This window comes from Cervus canadensis, chromosome X (assembly GCF_019320065.1).
Source record: "Cervus canadensis isolate Bull #8, Minnesota chromosome X, ASM1932006v1, whole genome shotgun sequence".
NCBI classification, from domain to species: Eukaryota; Metazoa; Chordata; class Mammalia; order Artiodactyla; family Cervidae; genus Cervus; species Cervus canadensis.
Window position 1 is genome coordinate 51,688,290 of NC_057419.1, and position 27,060 is coordinate 51,715,349.

The 27,060-nt window shown below is 49.0% G+C and overlaps 2 protein-coding genes across 8 annotated transcripts in view; one reads left to right on the forward strand and one right to left on the reverse strand.

Annotated features, from left to right (window-relative positions):
• FOXP3 (forkhead box P3) overlaps window positions 1-11,535 on the reverse strand; it is a 19,693-nt gene extending 8,158 nt beyond the window's left edge. For 3 of the 6 annotated variants that reach the window (XM_043458439.1, XM_043458438.1, XM_043458434.1), the window contains exons 1-4: window positions 11,399-11,535; window positions 9,901-10,029; window positions 7,852-7,887; window positions 7,269-7,712 (exon numbers count right to left, since the gene is read on the reverse strand). In XM_043458439.1, coding sequence (XP_043314374.1) covers window positions 7,269-7,288 — 20 coding nt within the window. In that variant the 5' untranslated portion in view covers window positions 7,289-7,712; window positions 7,852-7,887; window positions 9,901-10,029; window positions 11,399-11,535. Of the gene's footprint in view, window positions 1-7,268; window positions 7,713-7,851; window positions 7,888-8,008; window positions 8,166-9,900; window positions 10,030-11,398 lie in introns of all 6 variants that reach the window. The other 3 variants (XM_043458435.1, XM_043458437.1, XM_043458436.1) reach the window with 3 other exon arrangements.
• PPP1R3F (protein phosphatase 1 regulatory subunit 3F) lies at window positions 10,614-26,444 on the forward strand. Of its 2 annotated transcripts, none has more exons than XM_043458431.1 (4): window positions 10,614-12,051; window positions 21,434-21,486; window positions 21,704-21,783; window positions 24,673-26,444. In XM_043458431.1, the coding sequence occupies exons 1-4, from the start codon at window positions 11,063-11,065 to the stop codon at window positions 25,966-25,968; spliced, it is 2,418 nt and encodes an 805-aa protein (XP_043314366.1). In that variant the 5' UTR covers window positions 10,614-11,062; the 3' UTR covers window positions 25,969-26,444. The 2 variants fall into 2 exon arrangements, with proteins under 2 accessions (XP_043314366.1, XP_043314365.1); XM_043458430.1 differs by having other exon boundaries at window positions 10,615-12,051; window positions 21,701-21,783.
• Window positions 26,445-27,060: the final 616 nt, after the last annotated feature.

Below are 27,060 nucleotides of genomic sequence, written 5' to 3' on the forward strand. Positions count from 1 at the left end.
GGGAGGTGAGGGCAGAAGTAGGGGGAATAGTGAGGAGGCTACTACAATAGTCCAGGCAAGCAACAGTCCAGACCAGGCTGATGGCAGTGGAGATGGCGAGAGGTGGGTGGATTCTGAGTTATGTTTTGAAGGTGGAGTCAGGAGAACTGGATGGCAGCTTGGATGTGGGAGGTGAGAGAGGGAGGGTCATGGTGACTTATGGGTGTTAGCTGGGCAGCTGGAAGGACAGAACTGACATGACCTGAGATCGGGAAGACATGGGGGAGCAGGGTCGGGGGTCCTGATCCAGGTGTGGAGGGACATAGAAAGTCTGGCATTAGATGTGCAAGTGGCAAGGCGGGGTAGGAGCTGAGTGAAGTCTGGAGCTTAGATGGGCATCTCTGAGATCATCTCCACACTCCCACCCTGCACAGAGCTGGCAGGGCAGGTACCAGAGAGGAGGAAATACAGATTCTCTTGAGCCAGGGGCTGGTATGAGCTCCTTGACTTGGCTCCCACCAGAGTTTACTGGAATCTCTGCTTTGCAGGCCTGCCTCCCAGCCATTTCTCATGCTATTCGACCTACCCGGAATGCTTCCTCCTCTTCCTGTACACAAACCCTGTCCAGAAAGTCCTCCTAAATGGCTCCAGAACCTTACACTCTCTGACGGGCAGGGCCTTGGTTTCTCAGATTCATGTAATCCCAGTCTGAGAGGAAGCCAGAACTGAAGGGACTGCCAAGTCCAACTTCCATTCTATGGAAGTGGCTAACCAGGTACAGTGTCCCACAGCCCCATGGTGACTTGAGAACTCTACTTCTTTCTCCAGAAAGTATGTGCATGTGCGTGTGTGTGTGTGTGTGTTCATGTCCCAGTCTCACCCCACAGCACTGGGATGGGCACAGAGCTGCTGAGAGCAGACCTGGGGAGTAAAAGGGAAGGTTCTGAGGGGGCAGTAGCTCTTTTTCCTTTGCTGTCAGCTCATAGGGGGTGTCAGAACTATGGTGCTGAAGGAAGTAGGGGTAAGAATCCAGGTATTTAAACCCCTAGTCTTTCAGGGGCTTAGGACATTACTGCCTGAGAATTAAGAGCCTGGGTCTATGGAGGCGCAGAACAAGGGCCAGAGAGTGTCGAAGACCCTGAAGACATGAGTGAATGAATGAGTGGATGAAGGCAGGCAGAGATCACGGTGAGGCTTGAACAAGCCAAGGGACATCAGGCTGCCAGCAAACCATCCAAAGCTATGAAAGACGCATGAACAGATTCTCATACCCCTACGAGGAACCACCCCTGCCGACACCTTGATCTCGGACTTCGGCCTCCAGAACTGTGCGACAAACCATTTCTATTGTGTAAGCCACCTAGTTTGTAGTAGTTTTTCACAGAAGACCTGAGCAAACCAATACCAATTTTGGTGGATGCATGAATGTTTCTCAACGCTCTGGCCTGGTCCACAAGGCTAGCTTGTGGTCGGTTCTCCAGTTGCCTGGACCCTTGGCCAGAGCATATAAGAAGCCACTTCCCCAGATACATCTGGAACCACCTGAGTCAGGGCAGCATAGATACATTCTCAGAAAGGGGCCGTGGATATGGTCTGTCTGGTGGTGGGGCACCTGGAGGACCAGACTGGGCAGCTGGCTTCCTGCACTGTCTGTTGGGGCGTCCCTTTCTGACTATTTCTCAGAAGCCACATGGAGGATGTTTCTGGGACACAGATTGTATTTTCGTATCGGGGTCTGCATCTGAGCCCTGCTGTCACAGCCCCCGACTTCCCCAGATATTTCTGCCATTGACGTCATGGCGGCCGGATGCACTGGGCTTCATCAGTACCAAGGAGGAAAAGAAGGGGGCAGGTACCCCACCCCACGGGTTTCATTCCGAGAATTGGCCATCCCGTCCTGCAGCTGGTTTGGCCCAGGTGGGGTGATGTGGGTGCTGGCGGATGTGGTGAGTGACGTCCATCTGGCCACCATGACGAGCCCTGGGCCCTGTAGACCTGGCCCTTGGGCCATGGAGAGGCCCAAGGTTTGACGCTTGGGGAGCGCCATGCAGACCCCACAGAGACTGGGGCCCTCGGAGTCTTCAAATGGTACTATGCCAGAAACTTAGACTCATAGAACATTATTTCTTAGATTTAAAGGATCCCAGAATCTCAAACCCACAGACTCTGTGGGGACCATGGGCTCAACTTCTCAGTATGTGAAGGCCAATGTCCCTGGTGCTCAAATTCACTGGAACTTCCTGAAGTTCACAGTGCCTCCTGCCTACCAGGCCTGGAATTGCAGCAAACCTTCCTTCAGCCTCCCTCCTAAGTTCTGGGAAAGCAGGAAGGTCAGAATCATCCTCTGCTTCCCCCAGCCTGGAACCAGGCTCTGACAGTAACCAGCTGTAACTCTCCTCAGGCTCATATATAAATTGAGACAATAATAGTACCCATCTTCCAAAGTTAATGTGTACTAAATGCTTAATGAAATGTCAGTGATCAGTAGATGGACCCGGGAAGGGTCTGTCTTCCTGTCCATTCTGGGACAAAGCTCCCAGACTCAGCCACTTTGCCAGAGATGGGGAGGGAAGGAAGGGGATGTTGAGGCCAGCACACATTTGGCTAGGACCTCATGATTGGAGCAGGAAAGGCCCTGGTCTTTGCCAATAGAGAGTGTACCATCAGGCTCTCTGGAGGGGCCCCAGGAGTGAGTCCCAGGGACCAGTGCCAACTCTGGGGACATAGTTGAGCCCTGTCCACAGTCAGACTCACAGACTGACTGATGTCCCTATAGTATCACCACCCTCTGGCCATGAGGCTTCCTGACTCATGGGGCCCTGGGACCCCACCCAGCCTAGCTCTTGTGAGGCTGGCCCCACACTGTGACCCTGAGGGTCCAACTCATGAGAGGGCTGAAGGTAGAATGGCAGCAGATGGGAGGCAGCCTAGGGTCCCCCTGTGCCTGTGATGGGTGCTGAGGAGTAGTCTGAGGCCCACGGTTGGGCAGAGAGACAGAGCCAGGGCCCCTCTGAGTGTCTCGGGATCTGAGCTCGGGTCTCAGCTCTGCCACTGTGTCTCTGTGAGGGCTTCATGGAGTCCTCCTGCCCATCTCCCGGCCTCAATCTGCCCCCTCTGTATGCTGGGACGGGGAGGGGTGTAGAGTGGATGAGGGCCAGGGGCCTTGTGCTCGGTGTCTGAGTGAGCGGCTAGGTGTCTGCAGGCCTTTGATTCAATAACTGCCCTTCTATACAGGGGAATGGCTGGAGACAGGGATACAGAGAGACAAAGAGAGACAGAAACAGACATAGGCAAATTAAGAGACCCAGAGGACAAGAGCTACAGAGAGAGATGGGAGAGACATGGGGTGGGACAGAGAGAGACACTTGGAGAGAGAAACAAAGAGAATAAGAGAGATAATGAGAGAGGAGAGACATTGAGGACGAGCAAGGAATGCACAGGAGCAGAACGTCAAAGACAGAGAACAAGATAGACGGAAACAATACAGGGAGATGGGGAGAGACAAAGAAACAGATAAGAGAGACAGAAAGAGACAGAGAAAGAGAGAGAGGGAGACGGAGACAGAGAGAGAGATGCTCCAAGTAAGAACAGTTGTTGGTCTCTCGCTGGAGGAACTGATCCTTTTTTATTCCACAATAACAAAGGAATAACAAAGGGCAAGGTGCCAGGGCTTTCAGTGGGTGCTACATTGGAGCGAAGAGCAACAATCACAAAATGCTGTGGCCCTGGCACCAGAAGAGACACTGAGGAATAGAACAGAAGGGGAAAAGCTCAAATACAGACCAACGTCTACAGAGAATGGAGTTGTGATGAATGTGGCATGTGGCATTTCAAACCAGGAGACATTGAAAGAGACTGTTTAACAAATGTTTCTGGAATAATTAAGGGGACAATAAAGTTAATGACTGACCAGTCCATTTTCCCACTGCCGCCCCCCTCCCCCCGCCCAGTGTGAAATGTCACCCTCATCATATACCCTAAAATAAATTCCAGATCTATTAAAGGGATAAATAATAATATCTTATATTGATCTTGGGTTTACTGTATGCCAGGCCCTATGCTAAGCATTTAAGAAGGTTGAGAGATTTAATCCCTGTAACCACCCTTTGAGGTTGGTACTATTATAACCATCACAGTACCTATGAGGAAATGGAGGTATAGAGAGGTTAGATGCCTGGCTGAAAATCACACAGATTGCCTGGGCTGAGGTTGGGTTTGTCCCAGACAGTCTGGCTCCAATACCCACACTCTTAACCTCTAAAGTAAATGGAAAAAATGAAGCCATAAAAGAGAATAGAAGCCAACACAGGTGAACATTTATCTCATTTTCAAGTGGGAAAGGGCTTTCTAAGCATAAAACCAGAGACAGTAACCACAGAAGAAAAGACTAACCTCGTTGACAATACAAAAACATCATAAGCATCACAAAACAGCAGAAATAGAAAAACAACTTCAGCAAATGATGAATTGAGAGAGAATATTTGCTGTATATGTATGGCTGAGGGGAGGTTAATATCCTTTTATATAAAGAGCTGTGACACATCAATAAATTAAAATAATGAACACCCTATTAGGACTAAGGACATGACCAGACAACTGGGGGGAGAAAAGCACAAATGGTCAACAAACAGTATAAATTATCAAAAGGTGCAAATTTCAACAACATGGTAATATTTTTCTTACCTGTTATGTTGAGAAAGGACTAAAAAACAATAATACCCACCCATGGTTAGCTCAAGTAGAGGGAACATAAAACAGGACAACCTTTTGGGAGAACAATTTGTAGAAAGGGTCAGAAACCTTAAAAATTCACAAACCCTTTGCCCTAGCCGCTCGACTTGTAGGAATCCAAGGGATTAATCAGGGATGATTATGGCCAAAAACTAGAAACAACCCGAATGTCCAAAAATCAGCACTTGGTCAAACCAGCCGTGGTTCACACCAATGTGAGGATAGTCTGGACAGTTATAATAGATCTTTTTATGTTGAAACATTTTTCAGTGACCTACAAAAATGCTATTCATTGAACAAAGCAGAAACAAAATCAATAGATAGCCAGATAGCATGATTCTAATTTGGTTAAAAAAATACTAACAGTTAACACTCAGTGAGCACTTGCTAAGCCTGCAGAGACGAGGTCACACTGACCCTGAATGATCTGCTCTGTTACTGGACATGGATCCTGGCCATACACACACACGCATGCACACGCACACACCTGGCCACACACACACAAATCAGGTCCTAAGGGTATGACCCCGCAGCTAAATCATGGTTGACAGTGGTGTGAAGTGCCCCACTTCACATGATAAGAAGGCTCTTATCATGCGGTGCAAGCACAAGTTCATGTTAAGGGCTCAGCCCAACCCAACTCCTCTTTTGATCAGGGCAAACAGAATTGAAGCTCATTCTTGTAAACTGTAAATGTCCTTCTCAACGTTACTTAACACACTGTTATTAACCGCTAACTGTACAAAGTTCTGTGCTAGACGTTGGGGTGTGGGGAGGCAGGCAGGGAGAAAGCAAGACAAGTGAATAGGAAAGGCGGTGGGAGAGACGGAGGAAAGGAGACAGACGGAGTGTGGTTGGTCAAGATGGAGGAGACAGCAACAGGGGAGATGGTCAGAGCCAGAGAGAGACAGAGGGATGGAGACTGTGCATTCCAAGAAAGACAGAAAAAGAGTGGGGCAGAGAAACATGAAAAGAATGAGACAGAGAGGGATGGGAGGTATCAAGAGAGAAGAGCCAAAGAGATGCCGCAGACGTAGTTGAAATTTCCAGTTTTACCTGGATAGTATTTCAAGTTGTTCAAAGCTCTGCAATTCATAAAAACTGGCAGTTGATATATTTAAAACATCTTACCCATCCACACATTGAGCCATTTATTTATCTTTGCCTCTGCCTCAGCACTGATTAAGTGCTTGATCTATCAGTCTTCTGGCGTTTGTTATTACTATCATTAGTGTAAATAATACCTTACCTGACCAGGACCACAGGAGCTGTGTGCGTCTTGACAGTCCCCAAGGGCCACCAATCCCCTCAATGCCTACCTCACTGTCGTCTCTTCCGTTGTACCCACATCTGGTGGGGGAGAGTGGGGACACTCACCTTGGTGAACTGGACTGACAGAAAAGGATCAGCTTGGCTTGTGGGAAACTGTCACATATCAAAACAACTTTGCTTTTATACCGAGAAGAAAAACCACGGTGTGGAAGCCACAGACCTCTCTCTTCTAATAATCCAATTTTTTTTCGATGAGTGTGTATGCTGATAATCACGGGGTGGGGGGGGTTCTCATAGTTTTTTTTTTTTTTTCTCTCTCTCTCTCACTCGCTTGCTCTGTTTCTTCTCTTCTTGATTATGAGACTTAAACGGAAATTTTGAAATTTTGGGTTTTTTCTTTGCCCTTTACGAGTCATCTGAAAATATGATTTCTTCCCCTCACTACAGAGGTGAGAGGTATCAATGAGATAACAAGGCTCATGAGAAACCACAGTTTTTAAAACAATTGTGTAGAGTTAGAAAAAAAGGGAAAAGAACTCAAATAAATCACAGGGGCTTCTCAGGTAAGTAGAGGTGCTACTCCATGAGTGAAGGGATATGTGAGGGTCTCCGAGGAAAGGGAGAGATGAACTACAGGCTATGCGTGGATGGGAAATGCCAGGGAAAGAAATGAAATAGGGTTGTATTTCCAGAGGCCTTGCTCTGGTCCAGGCCTGTTTACCCTTAAGTGGAACTGACATGGTCATCACGCTCTTACTGCCAAGGATGGGGAGCTCTGGACGTTCTTGCAACCCATCTTCTCACTGAGGGTGAGGGGCATGGAAGTTAATTCACAGAGAAAAAATGCAGGGAGTCCCTCCCTACCCCCTCACAATTCACAGAATCCAAGAGTCTGGGAACCACTGGCTCCCAGAATCCACTGAACATCACTGAATGAGGAAAGGGAGAAAAGTCTTGCTTCATTATATCTTAAGGCCTGAGAACTCTGACCCAGAGGCTACACTACCAGGAAGGTCCCAACCAGGCCCCAGTATTAACATATCCATCCTCGCAAAGCCTGGAGAGGCCCGTTGGGACCCCAAACTTCTCATGGTCAGGTACATCATGTTCTGATGCTTCTGAGGCCCTCAGCGTTTGTAATTTTCTACTCTGACAAATCCCTGTTTCTAAGGATTTAGGATTCCAAATATCCACCATCATCCCCATAGCTGACAGGTATCTCAGATTTTCCATGTGCCAGGCACAGCACCGAACACTTCTCACAACGGATCACGTTCAATCCTCACCACAGCCCTCGGAGATCCATCTGTCATCACGGCTGTTAATACATATCAGGAAAACGGAGACATGAGGTAGTCCGGCAATGTGCCTGGGATCACAGAGCTGGTGAATAGGGGCCCTGTGTCCCATTGGTGGTGGAGTTTGAAACCCCCATGTTTCCTTGAGCACAATGGTCCCACTCTAGGCTGCAATGACAGGGAAGTTCTGACATTTGGAGATTCTTCAGGGGGCTTGAAGGTTTCGGGTTGTCCAAGACTTGGTGGCTGCATTTCCTCACCTCAGTGAGCATTCCTTCCAATCAATGGTCAACAGGCATGTGCAGCCCCCAGGGGCTTTTCCAGATAAGCCATGGCTGAGACTCTCTGCCCCTGGCACTCCAGTGCTCTGCAGAGCCTAGGGTTCTGCCATCCAACGTCTACTCCAATCCGTCTGCAAGACTGGCTTCAGGCCTGGGGAACAGAAATTGGGAAGAGCTTATTCACATGGTATAAACCTCCTGTCCAAGACCCACCCCTTCACTTCTTTTTCTCCCCATCACCTCCGAAGTTGTCAAAAGGAGGAGAGCCTCTTTCCTCCACTCGGACTTACCTTTCTGGAAAAGCGCAGAAGGGCCTGGTGGCCTGGCTTTGTAAAGACAAGAAAAAAAAAAGTGAATAGAGAAAAAAGATCTAAAAAAAAAAAAAAAAAAAAACCCAGCCAACAACAACAAGAAAGAAAGAAAAAAAAAAAAAACAACTCTCCCTACCATTAGTTCAAAACAATTTCACTGGTTGAGGCGCTTGAGGTGGTAGGACATGTCTGAGACCCAAAGATGGCCCATGTGTGCCGAGCAGCCAGGGGAGGCACCAAGTGGGGTAAGGTCTCAGGCTGGAGGCCTTTAGGGATCCGGCATACAGCAGGAGCTTAAAAGATGTGGCATGTGGTTAAGAGCAAGAGATGGGGTGAGGAACGTGCTTGTCAGGAAGGAGTCTGACTTTACGGATGTCCCCTTGCTCCTTGTGGACTTGAGGGGTCTGAACTATATAACTATAAACAAGGTCAGTTCTAGAAGCTGAGGCCCCATTCCCTGCCCCAGGACCTGTTCCCTCCTGAGAGAGGGGGCTCTTTTTTCCCTTTCAGAGTCCAAGGTGTGGGTTGCATCCTCCCCACAGGGCCCCTACCCATCCTCTCACTCTGTGAGAGGAGCACCAGAAAAGGAGGGAGAAGGCTGAGTGAGAGGTGCTGCTGCTGCTGTTGGGGGCCAGGACTCGTGCACAGCAAGGACCAAGAGGTCAAGTGGGTAGAGGCCGGGGTCACCACCTCTCTGCACTGGACTACATCCTCTCGCAGGGGAGGCTTCTGTGGGAGAGGGGACAGGATTAAATAGAGAGGTTGGCAAAAGTCCGCAGAGAAGTGGGCCTTTGACAAAGATTTGAAGGAGGTGAGGGGGGAGTCATGTAGATGATATCTGAGCAATTCCAGAGGAAATAGCCAGTGCTAAAATCCTGATGTGGGAGTGTGCCTGATCTGCTCAAAATATACCAAGGAGGTCCGTGTGGTTAGAGTGGTGCAAGTGAGAGAAAGAGGGGTGGGAGGTGAGGTAAGAGACGGGACGGGGGGAAGGGGCATTGAACCATACAGGACCTTATAGCCCATGGTAAGGACCTTGGCTTTTACTGAGTGAGTAGGAGGCCATGGGAGGGTTGTGAGCAGGGGAGAGATGTGAACGGTCATAGGATTTAACAGGAGCCCTTTGACTGCTGAGTGTAGAATGGACTATAGGAGTGAGGGTGGAAGCAGAGGCATCAGTGAGAGGAAGGCTACTGCAGCAATCCACTTGACTGATAATGGTGCTGGCAGTGGAGGGAATGGGAGAGGGCATATTTGGGAAATATAGCAAATGGAGAGCTGACAGGATTTGTTGAAGGATGACAGTCTTAGGCCAGACCAGGACACAGACAAAGGAGTTCCTGGACTACTTAACATCTTGAAATTTTATGTGAGAAAAAAAAAGTTCTATCTTGTTTAAGCCCATATTATTTTGTGTGGATTTCCCTGTTACTTGCAACTAAACATATTAGTTCCTGGCCCATGACCCTATCCTGGACACAGACCTGAGGAGGGGAGCCAGCCGGGAGAACTGCCTTTCTCCTAGGGATGTTGTGAGTCAGAACCTTCCATACAGTGGGTGTTCAGAAAATCCTCCCAGGATGGAGGGAGAATGTATGAATGGTCATGTTCAGTGGACACAAGCTATAATTCCATTCCCACAGGAGGCAGGGTCTCAAAGTACGAGTGGAAGGGGAGTGAGAGGAGTTCATTAGACGACCAAGAAGGAGTAGTACTCTTGGAGGAGGGAACAGTAGGAGTAGAGACCGAGGACAGAAAGAAGGGAGGTGAGGCCACTGTGGGGTGTGGAGTTTGAGTCGGGCAAGAGAGACAGGGCTCTGATTTGTGATTACGTTAGTCAATGTCTGCCAACATGCCCAACCAACTCCTGGATGCATACAGTCATCACTCAGTGTTTCTGAGCTGGAGTTAGAAAAAGCTAATCTTCCCCACAAAGCTCTGACTCTCATTTGGCCATTCACTCAAGAATGATGCCAAGTCTGGAGAATACTGAAGATGATAATCAGGGGCATTAGTGGCTAGTGGTACCGCTCAAGAAAAGGCTTGGAGCTGGGTCGGGCAGGCCCAGTAACTGCGACAGGAGAGGTCCGTTTTGCCTTCTTAGGTTTCACACGAGGATGCAATCTAGGTCTTCAGGGGCTCTGGGCATTCACACTCCTGGGGCAACACGGAGTCACAGAGGATTAAGGAGAATGTAAATTCATCCATCAGAGGCGTACTCTTCCTAAGGGCTGCCTACATTCTACAGATCAGTGGCCTGATCACCCTACAGCTCAGGCAGCCTACGCACTGTCCTCTTCTCTGGCCTCCTTACTGGCTGTTCATCTCCTTCACAACACCTAAAACATCCCAGTTGGTTCTGCTGTTTGCAGTCCCGCCTCCGGGTCCTTCTACACCTTCTGGCTTCGGCATTGGTTCATCCCATTCTAGCACTGCCCTTTGCGGTCTCAACTGCTTTCACTCTGGCTCCCGCATTGGCTACCCGGCAGCTCTTCCTTGCTACTTCATCGCCCACCCCATTGGCTCTTCCCCTCCCCTCCCCGCTGAGGCTGCTGACACCACCTCCTGTTCACCTTTTTTAGCCTCCTTATTGGTTACTTCTTCCCTGGCACCGCCCCTTGAGGCGTCGTGCACACTTACAAGACTCTCTATTGGCTCACTGCAGCTATTATCGTCATCCTCTTACAGCAGCAGCGCGCGGCTCCCCATTGGCTCCTCGCTGTCTCGCTCTTCCGTCCCACTACCTACGCAACCCACGGATCTCCTACTTTTCTGGCCTTTCTGTTCACTCCCTGCTGCCCCCATCGCCTGTAGCCATTCCATTTTCCCCGCCACACCAGCTCACACTTCCCCATTAGCTATCCTACGTCTGCTCTTTTCATCCCGGGCCCGCACCCCCCACGCATTCAGGCCTCTCCATTGATTCCTCGAGCATCCCGCCTCCTACACCGCCCACTCTCGGGCATCCCCATTGGTTGTGTGCTTCCCCTGCACGCGCTTCATCGCCTACGTCACGCATGCGCGGCTCCCCATTGGCTCTCCGCTATACCTGTCTTCGTCTCACCGCCTACGTCCCCCGTGAGTCGTAACCCCCCGCCCGCGCTGGCCTTCCCATTGGCTGCCCGCCCCTTCAGGCCCTGCCCCTGCCGGTCCCGCCGCCGGTGCCGTCGGTGCCGCCGCCGCCGCCAATATGGCGCGCACGGCCCCTGTGGAGCCCCCGCTGCGGCATCCCGCGCCCCCCTCGCTGGCCTCGGGCGAGCCCCGCACCTCAGTAGAGGCAGCGGTGGCCCCGCGGAGGGTGCTGTTCGCTGACGAGGCCCTGGGGCTGCCGCTGGCGCAGCTGCGCCGCTACCGGCCGTGGGGCGGGCCCGGGGCGGGCAAGATGGCGGCGGCGGCCGGGCAAGATGGCGACGGCGGCGGGGCTGAGGACGACGATGGCGAGGATGGGGATGAAGGGGAGGAGGAAGAGGAGGCTTGCCCCGAGCCCTCGCCGCTGTGCCCCGTTCCCGCTGGCGGGGGGTTTTACCTGGTGCCCACATTTTCGCTGCCGCCCGCGCCGGGCCGTCTGGAGCGCTTGGGGCGCGTCATGGTGGAGCTGGAGGCGCTGCTGCCGCCTCCCGGAGCAGTCCCCGGGGGTGCCGGGGTGTGGGTGCCTGGGGGGCGCCCGCCAGTGCTGCGAGGGTTGGTCCGCGTGCTGAACCGCTCTTTCGAGAAGGTGGTGCACGTGCGGGCCTCACACGACGGCTGGGCTTCCTTCTGCGACCACCCAGCACGCTACGTCCCGCGCAGCCCGCCGGGGGCAGGAGCGGGAGGACCAGGAGCAGGAGATCCCATCTTGGATCTGGGCCTTGGCCTGGGCCCTGGCCAGGTGTCCGCCTCCTCGCCCGACGACGGTGGCCGCACCGACCGCTTTGCCTTCCAGCTGCCCTTTGCTGAGGGCGCGGGCGATGGGGCGCGCCTGGACTTCGTGGTGCGCTATGAGACCCCCGAGGGCACTTTCTGGGCCAACAACCACGGCCGCAACTACACAGTTCTGCTCCGGATTGCACCCGCTCCCATTCCCACTGATGCCGAAGGGCTGCTCCAGCAGCAGCAGCTGGAGCCACAGCCCGAGTCCCAGGGCCCCGTGGAGGCTGAGGCCAGGCAGCTGAAGAGCTGCATGAAGCCGATGAGGCGCAGGTAATGTCTGCCAGCGCCACCTCCGCCAACGCAGGGCTGTGTTTAGGATGGAGGACAAGCATTCCAACAGCCCTCAGGCCTGCTCTCCAGGACAGGGAGGAGGGCATGTTCAGTCAGTTAGTCAAAGAGTAATGGAGACCAAACATGTGCTAGTCCGTGTTTTAATTACTGGGGTTTCGTTGATTTATTGAGGTCCACTGTAAAGCCCTGAACAAGACAGACATCTTCCCTGCCCTCAAGGTTCATACAAGCTTTTATAATCGTGGTTTGAAAAAACCCACAGGTATATAAGATACATAGGATAAGATTAACTGCTGAGAGAAAAGTAAAATAGAGTAAGGGGATAGTTCGGGAGGGAATAGCTGCTTTAGGCAGGATGTTTGGGGAGGGCCTTTGAGGGAGTGAATCCTGGATGCTGATAAAGAGTTATGTACAGATATGGGGGGGGGGGTTGTAGAAAAGGGAACAGGGAGGACTTTCTGAGTAGGTGCTGTTTAAACTGAGCCCTGAATGATAAAGAGGAATAGCTATGCACATGTAATGGGAGCAAGGGTGTTCTAGGGAGGGAGAACAGCAAGTGCAAAGGTCCTGAGGTGGGAATGAACCTGGTGTGAATGAAGGATAATGTGCTGGAGTGAAAAGAACTGCAGTGATATGGTAGTGTGGACCAAGGGTGTTGCCAGTGGGAGGCGGGGAATCTGATCCCCATTTGATGGAGCAGGAGGCCAGGGTTCCAGAGGGAGAAACTGGTTGAGGAAGTGATGGCACCTGGCTTTTCCAGTTCAGCCATGTCTGACCTTGAATCCTGTGCACTCTTTCCTGCTTTGCTCTAATATAGTCTGATATCTCCTGTGGAGTTGAGGGGCTGAGACCCTGCTTTCACAGGCAAGCAGTGCCTCTGGCAGAGGCAGAACCAGATGGGCCTGAACTGGAAGCTCTTGATCTTTGTTTTTGCAGTACCACCTGTGACGGACCATTCAGGTCCTGGGAGAATGAACCGGTTAACCCCAGAAGGTCTTAATATAAGATTCTCCTAGGTTTTCTTTATCAAGTCGTGAGTTCTTTAAGAGTAGCAGCTAGGCCTGATTTTGAGGGGAACCACCTAAGTCTAACCTGGGATAAGTAGATTCTCAGTGCACTTGTGGGAAATGCATACATTTCCCTGCTCTTGGGAGGACTGGAAATTGGAATGGGAAAATGCTTTTTGGATCTTGTATATGCTTGATCAGAAGCCTCTGGCTGCAGCAAGATGTTTGTGATTCTGTCAAGGTCTTAGGCTGTGAGTGGTTTGAAAGGTCTAGCTTGGGTCTGGTGCGCAGATGCGCCTGGGTAAGTGAGCAAGCAGATAAGTACCCACTTACCATCCAGTGAGCCCCACAGTAACCTGAACAGGGCAGGCAGCAAGGCTGTCCTTAGAGTGGTAAGAGTGTGGATTCTGACATCAGTGCCTGAGTTTAAATCCTGGTCCTGTCTATTAGCCTTGTGACCTTGGGCAACTCATCTCACTGCACTGTACCTCAGTACGCTCATCTGTAAAACAGATAATTATTGCACCTACTTCACAGGAGACGAGTAAGAGCATTCGGAACTGAGCCTGGCTTTTAGCAGGGCCATATAGGTGTCAATATTAACACTTAGGAAATCACAGACAGTTTCTTGGATTCCGCTCCCCGTCTCTGCTCTGCCCGTCATCGGCTATGTAGCCTTGCATCAGTTTCTTCATCTGTGAGCCTCAGTTTTCCCATCTGCTAAAGGGAAGTGACAGTCACTTTGGTGCTTGGATTGGATGCAGCAAGCGTGGGCAGGGTAACTGAAGCATGGTGGCAGCTTCAAAAGATTGACAGTGGCCAGCATTTACTGATCTCTGTGAGAGCTTCAAGTTTGTCTTCTCTTGAGTCCTGCTGTGCATGCTCTGTGCTGTAGATGCTATGATTATGCCCATTTAATAGAGGGGAAAACTGAGGCAGCTCAGAGAAGTGAGCCAACTTGTTCAAGTATACTCAGCTAGTGACAAGACCAGGGAGGAGAGATAGGGACTTTTTAAAAAACTACTGTTCCTCTTGAAGGCCTGATAGGATTCAGGGCAAATTCTACATTTTACTCCTGGTGTTTCTATGTTTCCAGCATGTCTTGCTTTCCTTTTATCTTTTTTTTTTTTCTTTATTGATCTTAAGTGTAAAGCTCAATAGATTTTTATATATGTACGCCTTTGTGAAACCATCACCTAGATCAAGATAATTGAGTTGTTCCAGTGCCCCAGAATCACCTTCATTTCTGTCACTTTTCCCAAGTTGTCATCCCAGGCAGCTGTCGTGGGAGCTCTGTCTAAGACGCGACAGTTTGGGTAGCAGAGTTTGGTCATTTTAGAGTGTGAAATGAAGGGAACAGAGAAATCAAAAGCTTTCAGGGCCAAGGTGGGTGGAGAGGGTGTTTTTCTTTTAAAATACATGGGTGGTTTTAAGGAGAAATTGAAGCGGCCCGTTCAGACAATTGTTTTGGTATCTGGCCCCAGGTCTGTGGTTCCTAACATGACTTGTGATATTATTTTAAGTGGGCAGATGGCTTTTGATAGCTTCTTTATCTTGATCTTAGCTCTTGCAAAGGGGAGGTTGGTGCTCATTGCAAGATCAGCGATGATCAGTGATAAGATTTTCTTTGTAGGTCGGTGGCTTTCTTGGCGAGTACATTTCAACTTATTATTGTTTTAAAACCTGGGTGCTGCCGGTGACATGGAGCGCTGTTGAAGAACAGCCACTCCCTGCGACCCAGCGCTCTTAGGAGATGGTAGAGGATCTTAGGGGCTAGCCTTCTGTGGGAGCCCTGTCAGAGAAGGCTTCCCATTGAGAAAGTGTTGCCTGCAGGCCCATTGTGCACCAGCACAGCCACATCATGTTGGGGCATGGGAGAAGTCTGTGCTAGCCCTTGGGATATAGCTCAGAAACTGAAATGGCTGCATTCCTCAAGTTGCTGGACTAGGCTTTTGATAACCCTCAGGCTTAGAGATGACCCATCAACAAGCATTTATTGAAGGCCTGCCATGTGCTGGATCAGTGCTAGGTTCAAATAGGGCAAAAACTGCAGACTGGTGCTAAGTTGTCAAAGGGTTGGTGGTGGAACTGGGTGGGAGGGGCAGGGATGGAGGACTTGTTGAACAAGACCTGGCAGAGACCCTGCGGAGTATTTGTGTGCACAGTCTTATCTAATCCTTTCAACGTTCTCTGTGAGAAAGAGTGTTTTCTTCCTTCTTTTCTGGATGAGCAAACTGAGGCTCCCAGAGTCCAGAATCCCAGGACCGGTGTGGGGAGGAGAGTCTTCCAGGTCTGCCTTGACATACACCCTTGGGAAGTGTCCTATTCCTCTTAAAAATAAAGACCAGGAGGGCCTAAGCATGTCCTTTGAGCACCTCCTGCCTTCTCCCCTAGTCTGGCCTCCAGGTCTACTTGTGTCACCTCACGCCATCCTTTGCCTTCTGAGCTTCTGTCGCTAGGGTCTTTCCAAGGTGCTTTGCCCTTTCCTGCCTCAGAGCCTTTGTCCCTGCTGTTTCCCTCACCAAGAATGTTGGTCCTGTGCCCCTTGCAGTGCCTCATTTTGATCCTTCAATTCCCCTCCTGGAAGACTGTCCATCCCAATGACCTCAGGCCCAGGTCTTTTTATAGCACTGATCAGCCAAGCAGGCAAGCCCTGATAGAGACTCATACAGCAGAGCAGATGAGCATTTCCACAGATCCAGGATCACTTTCCACCCTGCCTGGCAGTCCTACTATATTCTGATTCACTCTTGTCCCTAAAGTGACTCTTTTGAATGTTCTTTACCTTCAGACTTCCTGCTTCAAAAAAACAAGTAGAAACCATAAGAATGAAACTCCCTATGACTTGTATCCCCCAAGCCTGCAAACTGATTTCCCACCTTTGTGTTTCCTCCCTTAGGCCAGTCCCCTACTTACACTCTGGGTTCCATTTTTCTGCAACTTGCTTCAGAACCTGACCTAATCAGTTACACTTTCTCTTCTGGCAGCTTTTCACTGCCCTCCTTGGCTGAGCCTTTCTGTTGGCCTTTATACATGCCAGCGTCTCTACTGTCTTAACTATATGTCATTTGACCTCACTTCTGTGCATGCTGCTCCTGGCTAGCACCCAATCACCCTTCTCTCCTTCACTGTTGACCCATCTCTGAAGAGGTACCTACACCTCTCCACTCACTTCTGCCCCTGCATCTACCAGATTCCACAGGGGTATTTTTGTGTTCTTGAAGTGATTGAGCACTCCTATTTAAAATACTTTCTTTCCTTGCCTTGGGACCACCCTCTGCTGCGTTTCCTCTGAACTCTCTGGCCCTTCTCTTTCTCTCTGCTCTTTTCTTCAGCCTCATATGTATTATCTCAGTACCTCTACTTGGCTGATGTCCCAAAGATGCCTCAAACTCGCCTCGTTCAAGATTGACTCCATCACCTCTTCCATAGAGGCCTGAGCAGCCCCTCACTCCCCAACCCCTCCATTGCTCATTTTTCTTCTAAGCGTCCTAAGTCCTCTCTGACCCTGTAGTCTGGGCCAAGGCTCCTTGTTCTAGGGCATTCTTTCCTTTTCTGAAGGCCCTGGCCTCAGTTTGTACTTAGACGTTCATTAGGGGATTATTGGATGACCCTTTCTGCCCTGCTAGACTGTAAGCTCCGTGAGGGGTAGGGACATGGTCTGCTTTTGTTCACCGCTGTATTCCCACAGGGCCTGTCATGGTGCCTGGCACTTAACAGGTGCTCAATAAATGTTTGTTGAAAGAATGAGTGTGAGTATCTTTTTTTGATATCTTCCTGCACACTGAATTGTAAGCCTTCTAGTCGGATTTGCTCACCATTTTGTCTCCAGGGTCTGTCCCTGGGCTGATGCACAGTAAGGCCTCCATGATTTTTAGGTGTACCTGTAGGCGAATGATTGGGGACCTGACTTGCTATCCGAGTTAGCAATTGGGACATCAGAACAATCAAAGTTGAAACAGGACGGGCCAGGGGTCATCTTAGTTGTCTGGAGAGTGAGGATTTTAGTGGGAAAGTGATCCTCTTATTCCATGGAAAACTAGTAGGGCATCATGGTCAAGGATGTGGGCCTGAGACCACATTTTATGAAAATGGTACAGCCGGGATCTGAGCTGGCAGCTCCTGCTCTGGCACCCCAGTTCTCAACTGCTGTGCCAGGCTGGGTGATGGGTCTTACCAGCTGGGCAAGTTTCCTTCCTCTTCAGAGCCTCAGTTTCTTTCAGAAATTGGGAATTTGGAGGGGAGTACTGTTGGTTAAGCACTTTAAAGGCAATTTCCAAATATTTCCTCAATCTGCCAAACAGCTCTCTGAGGTAGGTATTACTATTATACCCTCTTCACAATGAGGAAACTGAGGCACAGAGAGGTTAAGTAACTTGCTCTAGGTCACACAGCTGGTAGGTGGCAGAGCTGGGGTTATTCAAAACTACATGTCATGACCCTTTATTGAGATGTGAGATCAGTTTATTGGATTCCAACAAACATTAAAAAACAGCATAGAAAATGAGTGCATCACAACATGTAGTAAAGGTAAGTGTTCAAAGAACAACTGGTTTTCAGATATATGTCTATATGTTTACACATGTATGAGCATGTGCTGGGTTATGATGTAAAATGTATCTCTTACTGTGGGTCACTGCGAAGTGAATAGAGGCATTGCTTTAACAGAAACTCACGGCACAATAAACTGCTCAGCTTCCTCCCTCCACCCTACTGGGTTGTCCGTAAGTTCCAGAACTGACACGCACAGCTGGGGAAGGCAAAGCAGTGCCCCACGTAACTTGGCTTTCACAGCCTCCTTCAAACCCCATTGAAAGCAGATGGCTCAGGGTAACTGGGATTCCAAGTATCTCGGGCAAGTTTCCAAAGCCGCCTGTCCCCTTGGAGAGTCAGCATTATCTCTGGGCTGACTGCATGGGAGCTGGAGTCTACTGAGTTTCCCTTTGGGTTTCACTGCATGACCCACTTTGGGCTGGCCAGGTTCTTTGAAAACACGAGTGTTGGGGGGTGCTCTCAGAGGATTTGGTGGTGGTGGTAGTGATATGACATCCCTAAAAGTCTGCTTTGCTCTTCTCCATGGGGGTTGTCAGCCATCACTTGCTCACTCACTGTGTGACGATGCACTTTTTCGTTCTGTCTTGGCTGGCCTAGGCTGGGGCCCCCAGCAGCTCTTTCTAAAACCCCACTCCCAGTCTCAGCTGCCATCAGGTCAGAGGCCATTGAGTCTCCTGATGGCAGGAAGACTTCTCAAGCCCAGGAGACAGGCGTGCAGGCCTGACATGGCCCCTTCTAGGCCACACTGTCTTGACTAGCTCTCAGGAGAGCACCCAGAAGATGCATGCCCAGGATGCCCCCTGATCTGTGTGCTCCAGCTTGTGACTGCTCATAACCCTTAAGGTGATACCATGTGGCATGTGTGGGGTTGGTGCCAAAAGGGCAGGTTTCCTTCTCAAAAATTAGCAAGCACACTGGAGGTACAGTTTTGTTCTTAATCTCCCTCTCCATTTTTCTAAGAACCCCTTTTCTCTGTTACGGATTAGTGAGTCAGTTTACATTTGTACTCCCATTTCTTTTACTATCCTCCTTTTGATTAAAATCCTAGCTGCCTCCGAATATTTACTGTGAAAGACAGTTCAAGGATAGTGTTTTTTTTTAAGGCCCAAAGTTTCAAACTGTCTTCAAAATGGAACGTTCTTTGGATGTTATCAGAGTGGTGTGTAGTTAAGTAGTTAGTGTGTATAGACAGTTCCTTGAGCCTCAGTTTCTGCATTTGTGAACAGTTTCTGCAAAAGGAAGGGTATTGCTTTGAAGGATAGATATGAAGGTTTTCAGATGACTTAGGTGTATCAGTGAAAAGGGTCCATGGTGGAGGAGGAGAACGATAGACGTTTGTGCCTCCTGCTTTCATTTCTCTGATGTCGGAGGAAGGGAGAGTGACCTGTGTACTTATGCTGACTTCGTGGATCTTGGGATTGGCTGAATTGCTTGACTCAATTTTTGGATGTTCCCCCTCTTCTCACCCTCCCTGGCTGTGGAAGAGATGTTCTGGGGGCAGAAGGGTTGTTATGTCTTTGTTTTTCTTCTCTCTCTTCCTTCAAATGGACCGTGGAGTTCTTTCCCTGCTGGTTGCTGCATGCTGAGTTCCCCCTCTTATCTCTCATATACACCCACTTTGGGCTCTGGAGTGGCTTTTAGAAGCCTGATTGTTGTGTACATGCACTGGGCCAGATGGCAGGGGAAGGCTGGCTCAGTCCTGCCCTGGAAGGAGGGTTGCCTCTCTGTTTGTTTGTGGGTCTTAAGGATGCTTGAGAAGACCCTAGGAAGATGACATTTTCTTTAATGAAGGACTACATTAGTAAAAGAAGTCAGCAGAAATTGTGTTGGGCCACAAATCCAAAGACCTGGATTTTCAACCTACTCAGCGGACTGGTGCAGGACCAAGCCAGTTTGCTCCAAATCCCCCTTTCTCATCCATGAAGTGCAGGAGATGATGGCTGAGCTCCTAAAGTCACCCACTGCATGCCCTGTAGTCTCTGATTCTGGGAGGTGTGAGCCCCAGTCTGTGGAGAAGGACAGATTGTCCTTTCTGGATCTTCCAGATCCGTGTGCATTGTTCAAGCTTCCTCCCCATCTTCCAGACTCGATCCATATGCATTGTTCAAGCTTCCTCCCCAAGAGTGCTAATAAAAAGCAGTTCTTTCAGCCATTTCTGTCTGGTGGTCTCCTAGCCACATGTCCCACAAAGACAGGGAAACTGAGAATGACAGTGTGGGCAAAAGGCAGATCGAAAGCAAAGCTTGAATGAAGATGGAGGGAGGGATCTTGTCCATTATTGCTGCTTCCTATCTACTCTCGAAAGGATTGGAGATGGGGCTGTGGTAAGATCCCAACCTCCCTCGTCAGTTTGTTGGTTGAGAGCACAGACTTAGGAGCTGAAAGGCCTAGGTTTCTATCTTCACTGCATGACTGAGCTGTTTACTTGGCTTCTGTTTCATCATCTGTAAGATAAGGATAAGGATAAGGATAATAATACTGTCTACTTCAAAAGAATAAAAGTATCTCATAGGGTTCTCATGAGAATTAAGTGAATACATGTGAAGCTATGTGAAGCTATGCTACGAAGTACCATAGTAAGCAATATATTCAGGTCAGCTAGTGATAATTCTGTTTCTATAGGTAATTGTGAAGATAATTGATTATATGTTTTCAAAAAAGTTGCAACCACTTCCGGAAGTGTCAATATCATACTGTTACTTCTTAGAAAAAACATCTGAGCTATTGCCTCAGCTCTTCTCAGGTCTCCACATGATTTTAGTTAATGGTTCCCTCATTGGAAACAGCTGATACTCATGAGAACAATGATTTCCGCATGATCCTCGTGCCCTCACCTGTGGTAGGGACTGGGTGAAATACACTTGGTTTCTGCCACTCAGACCTTGGAGTCAGACTTGCCTGGCGAAGGAGGAAAAGACCAACAAATATTTATTCAACCCCTGCTCTGTGCTAGGCCCTGGTGTCTAGCTTGAAGTCCTCATTTCCCACGACTGCCCTGTGCTTGGTGTACACATCCTGGCTCCTCTGTGCTCCGTTTTAAGATGAGGAGGTGAGGTTCAGGAAGGTTAAGTATCCTGCCGGGCTGATACAGCGATGGGTGGAGGGTTGGCGGAGGGACCTAGGCCTCTGTGACCTCAAATCACTGCCTTTTTTTCTGACCTTCCCGTTTTCCATTTGTTTCCTTCCTTCCTGTTGCTGTTTCCTGTGCCCCACAGTCCTCACTTGCCATTTCTTGGAAAAGATGGTTTCCTCCACAGCCAGAAATATACCCTAGAGAAATAATCCAAAATGTTCATTAAGCTATGTCCAATGGTGTCTGCTGAAGTCTGCTTTGTGAGAGCAAGATGAAAAAACAACCTAGCTGCCCAGTAGGAAGGGAATGACTATGTACGTTAAGGTCAGCCCATGTGATAGAAGCAGTAAGCAGCCATTTCAGATGGTTACAAAAGTATATAATTCTGCTTCTTACTGTTAAATGGACAAAACCAGCTGCAAAATTTTGCCTGTAGAATCTAAATGATTCGTAGAATGTGTGGAATGAAATTTTCCAGAACAGTAATGGTGGTTGCCTCTGGCTGATGCATGACTTTTCTCCTGCTTCTTTACACGTTCCTGTATTTCGTCAGTTTTCTACAGTGAGTGTGTTGACTTTATGACCAGAGGATAGAGAGAGGCAGCAGAAGAGAAACTGCAGCTATCAGGTGAGGGTGGGCCAGCAGAGAGGCTCAGAAAGTGCCGGTAGGTGGCAGAACTGGCCTTTCAGGGCATCAGATCCATGCATTCTCTCCTCCGCCCCACAGGCCTAACGAAGAGCTGAAGATGAAGAGTGCGGACGATAATACCCCTGCTGTGGGTAAGCAATTGGCAGGCTGTGGGCATTTTAGCTTATATTTACCATTTCTATCTTCCTCGCCTTTCTCCATAAATTAAGAGGCACCCTCTGCCTTAGATTGTCACAGAAAGCTTCAGAGGCAAATCTGACAACTGGCTAGAAGCATATATTTTCTTAATCAAACCAGGCCAGTTCATATACTTGCCTGGCCCCAACGCTGTCCTCCTCTTTCCAGCAGAGCGTCCTGATGTCCAGGAGACAGTGGGTCCCTTGGTGGCCCCCACACCTCTCCGTCCGTGGCCCCAGATGACACTTCAGGTAAGCAGACCTGGCAGCCTCTGGATGAACTGCCCGATGAGAGGCTGGGTGGTGGGGGCTGACTTGCTCTGGGTCAACCCTAGGTAGGAGTTTGTTGCTATTTAGTCGCTAAGTTGTGTCCAGCTCTTTGTGACTCCATGGACTGCAGCACACCGGGCTTCCCTGTCCTTCACTATCTCTCGGAGTTTGCTCAAACTCATGTCCACTGAGTCGGGGGAGACCCCCAAGTCAGAACTTGGTGGCGGAAGGGTAGAATGCAGTTATTTGCCTGGGCTTATAGAAATGTCATTTGTTTAGCAAATGTTTATTGAGTGCTTGCTCTGTGCCAAGCACTGTTATGGACACTGGTAACACAGTAATGACCAAAAACACTGTCTTCATGGGGCTTACTTACATTTTAGTGGAATGAGACGTAATAAAACAAAGTAGTAGTTAAAATATATGGTATTTTACCAATTAAAAAACAAATTTTAAAAATACGGTATTTTAGATGATGAGTGCTAAGGAAAAAAAATAAAGGGATAAGGAGAGAGAGTGTGTGGATCTGTGTGTGGGAGGGGGGTTTAGAGGAGGGGAGATGTTTGCAACTTCAGATTGGGTCGCCAGGGAAGGCCTTAGTGGTCAGTGAGATTTGAGTGAAGAGCTGAAGAAAGTGAAATAGTGAGGCATGTGGATAACTAAAGGAAGAACATCTCAGGCTAGTGCAAAGTCACCAACCAGGGCTGTGGCTAATATGTGTGAGGAGCAGTGAGGAGGTCAGTGCAGAGGGGCAGAGTGAGTGCAGGGGAGCGGCAGGAGGTGAGGTGGGAGAGGTTGGGGAGGACAGATTGTGTGGGACCTCATGGGCTGTGGAGAGGACTCTGGCTTTTACTCTAAATGGCAGGGGAACAGAGTGGGGCTGTGATCTGACTTAGGGTTTAGCAGGTTCCCTCTGGCTGCTTTGAGGAAAATAGACCGTGGGGTTGAGGGCAGAAGCTGGGGGACCCTTAGGAAGAGGAGGTTACTGTAGTGGTCCAGGTGAATGATGCTGGTGCTGGCAGGGAGAGAGATTCTAGAGATGTAAGTGTGTGTGTGTGTTAACTTTTTATTATAAAGATTTTCAAACGTATCAAAGTAAAGAAACCAGGAATTCCCTGGCAGTCCAGTGATTAGGACTCCATGCTTCCACTGCACAGGGCATGGGTTTGATCCCTGGTCAGGGAAATTAAGATTCTGCATGCCATAGGAGCAGCCAAAATAATAATAATAATAAGGAAACTAGTATAAGGAATCCACATATCACCCAGCTTCAACAAGTTATAGCACATCCATTGCTACTTTTTCTATACTCCACCCACCCCTTCTTCTTGCCTTCCCTGTGAAATTATTTTGGAGAAGATTTAGACATTATGTCATCCACGAATACTTCAGTTTGTATTTCAGAAAATTAAGCATTCAAAAAAAAAAGAAAAACCCACAATGCATTGTTCCCCCTCAGAAGATTAACAGTAATTCCTTAGTATTACCAAATATTTGGTCAGTTTTCAAATTTCCTTATATTGGAAGTGTTTTAGGGTCCAAACAAGGTCAACACATTGCATTTGGTTGATGAGTCTTTTTAGAATTTTAAGTCTATCTTACAATTTGTATGTTGAAGAAGACTTGTTTGTCCTATAGAGTTTCCCACAGTCTGGATTTGGCTGATTGCATCCACGTGGAAACACATTTCTACTTTATTTTTATTAATTTATTCTATTTGATTTGATCTAACTCCGGGAGTTGGTGATGGACAGGTAGGCCTGGCATGCTGCGATTCATGGGGTCACAAAGAGTCGGACACGACTGAGCGACTGAACTGAACTGAATATTAGATTTAATTAATTTATTAATCTATTAATTTTTATTAAATAAATTTAATAAATCTGTTATTAAAGTAAGTTAAATAGAATCAATTCTATTTACTTCTATTTCCATTTTATTTATTAGCTGGAATTTTTCTCTAAAGAAAGGCTTTTGCACATCAACTATTTGGCTACCTTGAGCATATATACACTGAGGATATATGTAGTTTGTATAGGAAAAGCTGGATAAATATTTAAAATTTTCCCTTTCATTTACCAGTTTTCAGAAGAAATGAACACCAAAGGTGACCAATTAGGGATTTAAGTTTTGGGGTGGCATTATTAATATAATGAATTTTAAACATATTTGATGAGTTTCAACCCATTGCACCTATTTATTTATTTTGATAATAAATTGAACTGCATAAGTTGAACTGTCTCTGGCCAGTGGGAGTTTATTTTCACTGGCTCCAGACTTGTTATGACACATCCCCAACATTCTTTGAGCACTTTCTCACATTCTGGTATGTCAATATGTCACAACCTCGTCTTGTGCTTTTCCTGCCCCAGACTTGAAAACAGTCATTTATTTCAGGATCCCTGGTTCCTTTTAGTGGAGAATGGTATTTAGAAACCAAGATCTGGGAGCTAGGAATGCTTGTTGCTACTAGACTGGTCATTGTTTCTAGGCCTTGTCAAAAGACAGTGCTAGGAAATACAATTTTTTTAAAGAGAAAATACATGAATTCATATGGATGTCCTGGCTATGTTTTGGAGGTCAACCAATAGTTTTTACTGATAGTTGTTCACCAAATATTGGTGCCCACTGAATTCCTTAGCTTTATGATCTTCAGGGAGTTCCCTTTTATTCCATCTATTTTAATATAGGCATAGTCTTTGGAGTTAAGGAAATTATAGTTCTTTAAGGAGTTTTCATCTGGAAACACTTGTGGGGCTGGGTGCAGGCTGTCACCAGTTCTCACTGTCTCTGCTTGTTTCCCTGCCTCCCCTGCCTCTTCATTCCCTTCCCTTTCTCTCCCCTCCCACTTCCTCCCCTCATGGTTTCCAGGTTTCTGAAGTTACAGTGACTGGCAGACCCCCAGAGGAAGGTGATGTCACCAGAAGCAGCCTGCCTGTGACTTTCACAGAGGTTCCCCAGGCACCGGCCATCAGGATTCCCCTCTCTTCCTCTCTCTGCGGCCTGGGTCGCTCTCCCCGGGACCAGGCCTCAGGGCCCGATGCAAGTGAGGGGGCAGCTGGGCCTCTCCTGGAACCGAGCCAGCGACAGATGGAGGCCACGTGGGAAGTATCCAGCGAGAATGGAAGGGGCCGAAAGGAGCCCTTAGTGGGAGCTATCATGGACGAGCCTCCCAGGGGGCTGGAGGTTGTGAGTGGGTTGGAGGAGCTGCTTGGAGAGGACACCATCGACCAGGAGCTGGAGCAGCTCTACCTGTCCCACCTGAGCCGCCTGAGGGCTGCTGTGGCTGCTGGTGGGGTGGGAGGTGGTGGGGAGGGCCCCATAGATGGAGGGGTGTCCCCCAGCCATCCCCTGGGCATACTCACAGACCGCGACCTGATCTTGAAGTGGCCTGGCCCTGAGCGGGCCCTGAACAGTGCCCTGGCTGAGGAGATCACGCTGCACTATGCCCGGCTGGGGCGCGGTGTGGAACTCATCAAGGACACTGAGGACCCTGATGAGGAGGGGGAGGGGGAAGAGGGACTCTCCATCATACCCTCCAGTCCAGAAGGGGACACCCCTAAGGAATCACCTCCAGAAATCCTCTCGGGGGCCCCTTCTGTGGTAGCCACTATGGGAGATGTGTGGCTCCCATGGGCGGAGGGTTCTGGATGTGACAGCCCTGTGGTTCTGGGTATAGAGGGTCAATTCAGTGGGGCTCCAGAGAAGGGGACGAGCAAGGACTCTGACTCTTTGCATGTGAATAGGATGATATCTGGGGTGACTGGGTTCTCAGGGGCCACAGAAGCCCAGATGGAGTTTACCACTGGGTTGGGAGACAGGTTGATTTCTATCTCTGGCCAGGAGCCAGCCGCTCTAGTCCTGCAGGGGCAAGATCTCTCCCTCCTTGGTCCCTTAGGGACTGAAGTCTGTCCTTCCAGCCTGGCCAGGCCCCAAGTAAGCCCCCAGGATGAAGGGGGTTCAGGCCCAAGCCTTGAGCCCCCAAAGAGGTCTCCTACCCTAGCAGACCCTGCAGAGAGTGTGGCTGTGTTGCCTCCCCAGCTCTGGGGACCCCTGACCCAGACTCTGGGGGTCCTAGCTGTGCTGGTGGTGGTCCCTGTAGCTCTGAACAATGGTATGTCCCTCCTGGTGCTTGCACTGTGCCTCTCTCTGGTCTGGTTCTTGTAGGAGCTGTTTGTGAGATGAGCAATAACAGGTTTCTTCTCTCTGGGGAGGGGCAGCCCCTGCATCACCCCCCCCTCCCCAGAGGGTTCAGATGGGATGTGTGGTCTGTTCAGTGAACAGTCCTTTGCTTCTGAGAATGCTCGACTGGAGAGAGGCCTCTCTGTCCCTCAGCTCTCCAGTCAGTATAGGGTTCCCTGTGGCAATACCAGTGGCGAGAAGTGGCATGGGGGGATGGTATAAGAACTTGCAGAATGGAATTGGGCATGTCCTCCCCTCCCACCCCACCCTCAAGCCTGTATTTATTTTTGTATAATTCTCTGGTTGAGGGAGAGTGGTCATGAGCTGGTCTTGGGGCACAATTACCCAGAGATGTATTTATTAACAGCCAACCTGTGCAACCTGCTGGAGCTTTATTTTTAATTTAATTTATATAGAGTACCTATTATTATATGCCACAATAGAACTCTATGAGAAACGATGTGTCTTGTTGTGCAGTGTTTTCCTCTTTGGGCCTAAATGTGCAGGGTGGCCACGATCTGTGGAAGGACCATGGTGGAGAGTGGGTGGGGGTGGATGGGTGGGGTGGGATATGGGCATACCTGCTGCTGCTGCTTCAATATGTCCTTGAGGATCTTTGTCACCTCACCTTATGGTACTAATGTGTAGTCTGGTGGTCTTGCGGGAGTGGGGCCAGATCCTTTGGTCTTTTCCACCTTCTGCCAGGGAGGGAGGAAGAATGGGGGCCACATGAGTGTTTGATGTCACACATATGACTCTATGACACATGGCCAGCTGTGGATGAGGGGATATTGGTTGTGAATCAGCCACAAGGTTTTGAGGTTAATGAAAAACAAAAACAGCCTTTGACACTAACAGGGAGAGCCCTCTGCCCTCAAGATTGGGATGGCCTCAGAAAGAACAGAGAACTTAATATGTCATAGTAGAGTTGCTGTCCAAGACATTGCATTCTAACTCAAAACTGGAAATCCAGAACCTTTGAAAGAAAGGATAGATGTATATACTGCATGCAAATGAAAAAAACTCTATATAGCAAAATAAAACACCATATATTTATTTACTTGCCTTCACAGCAAA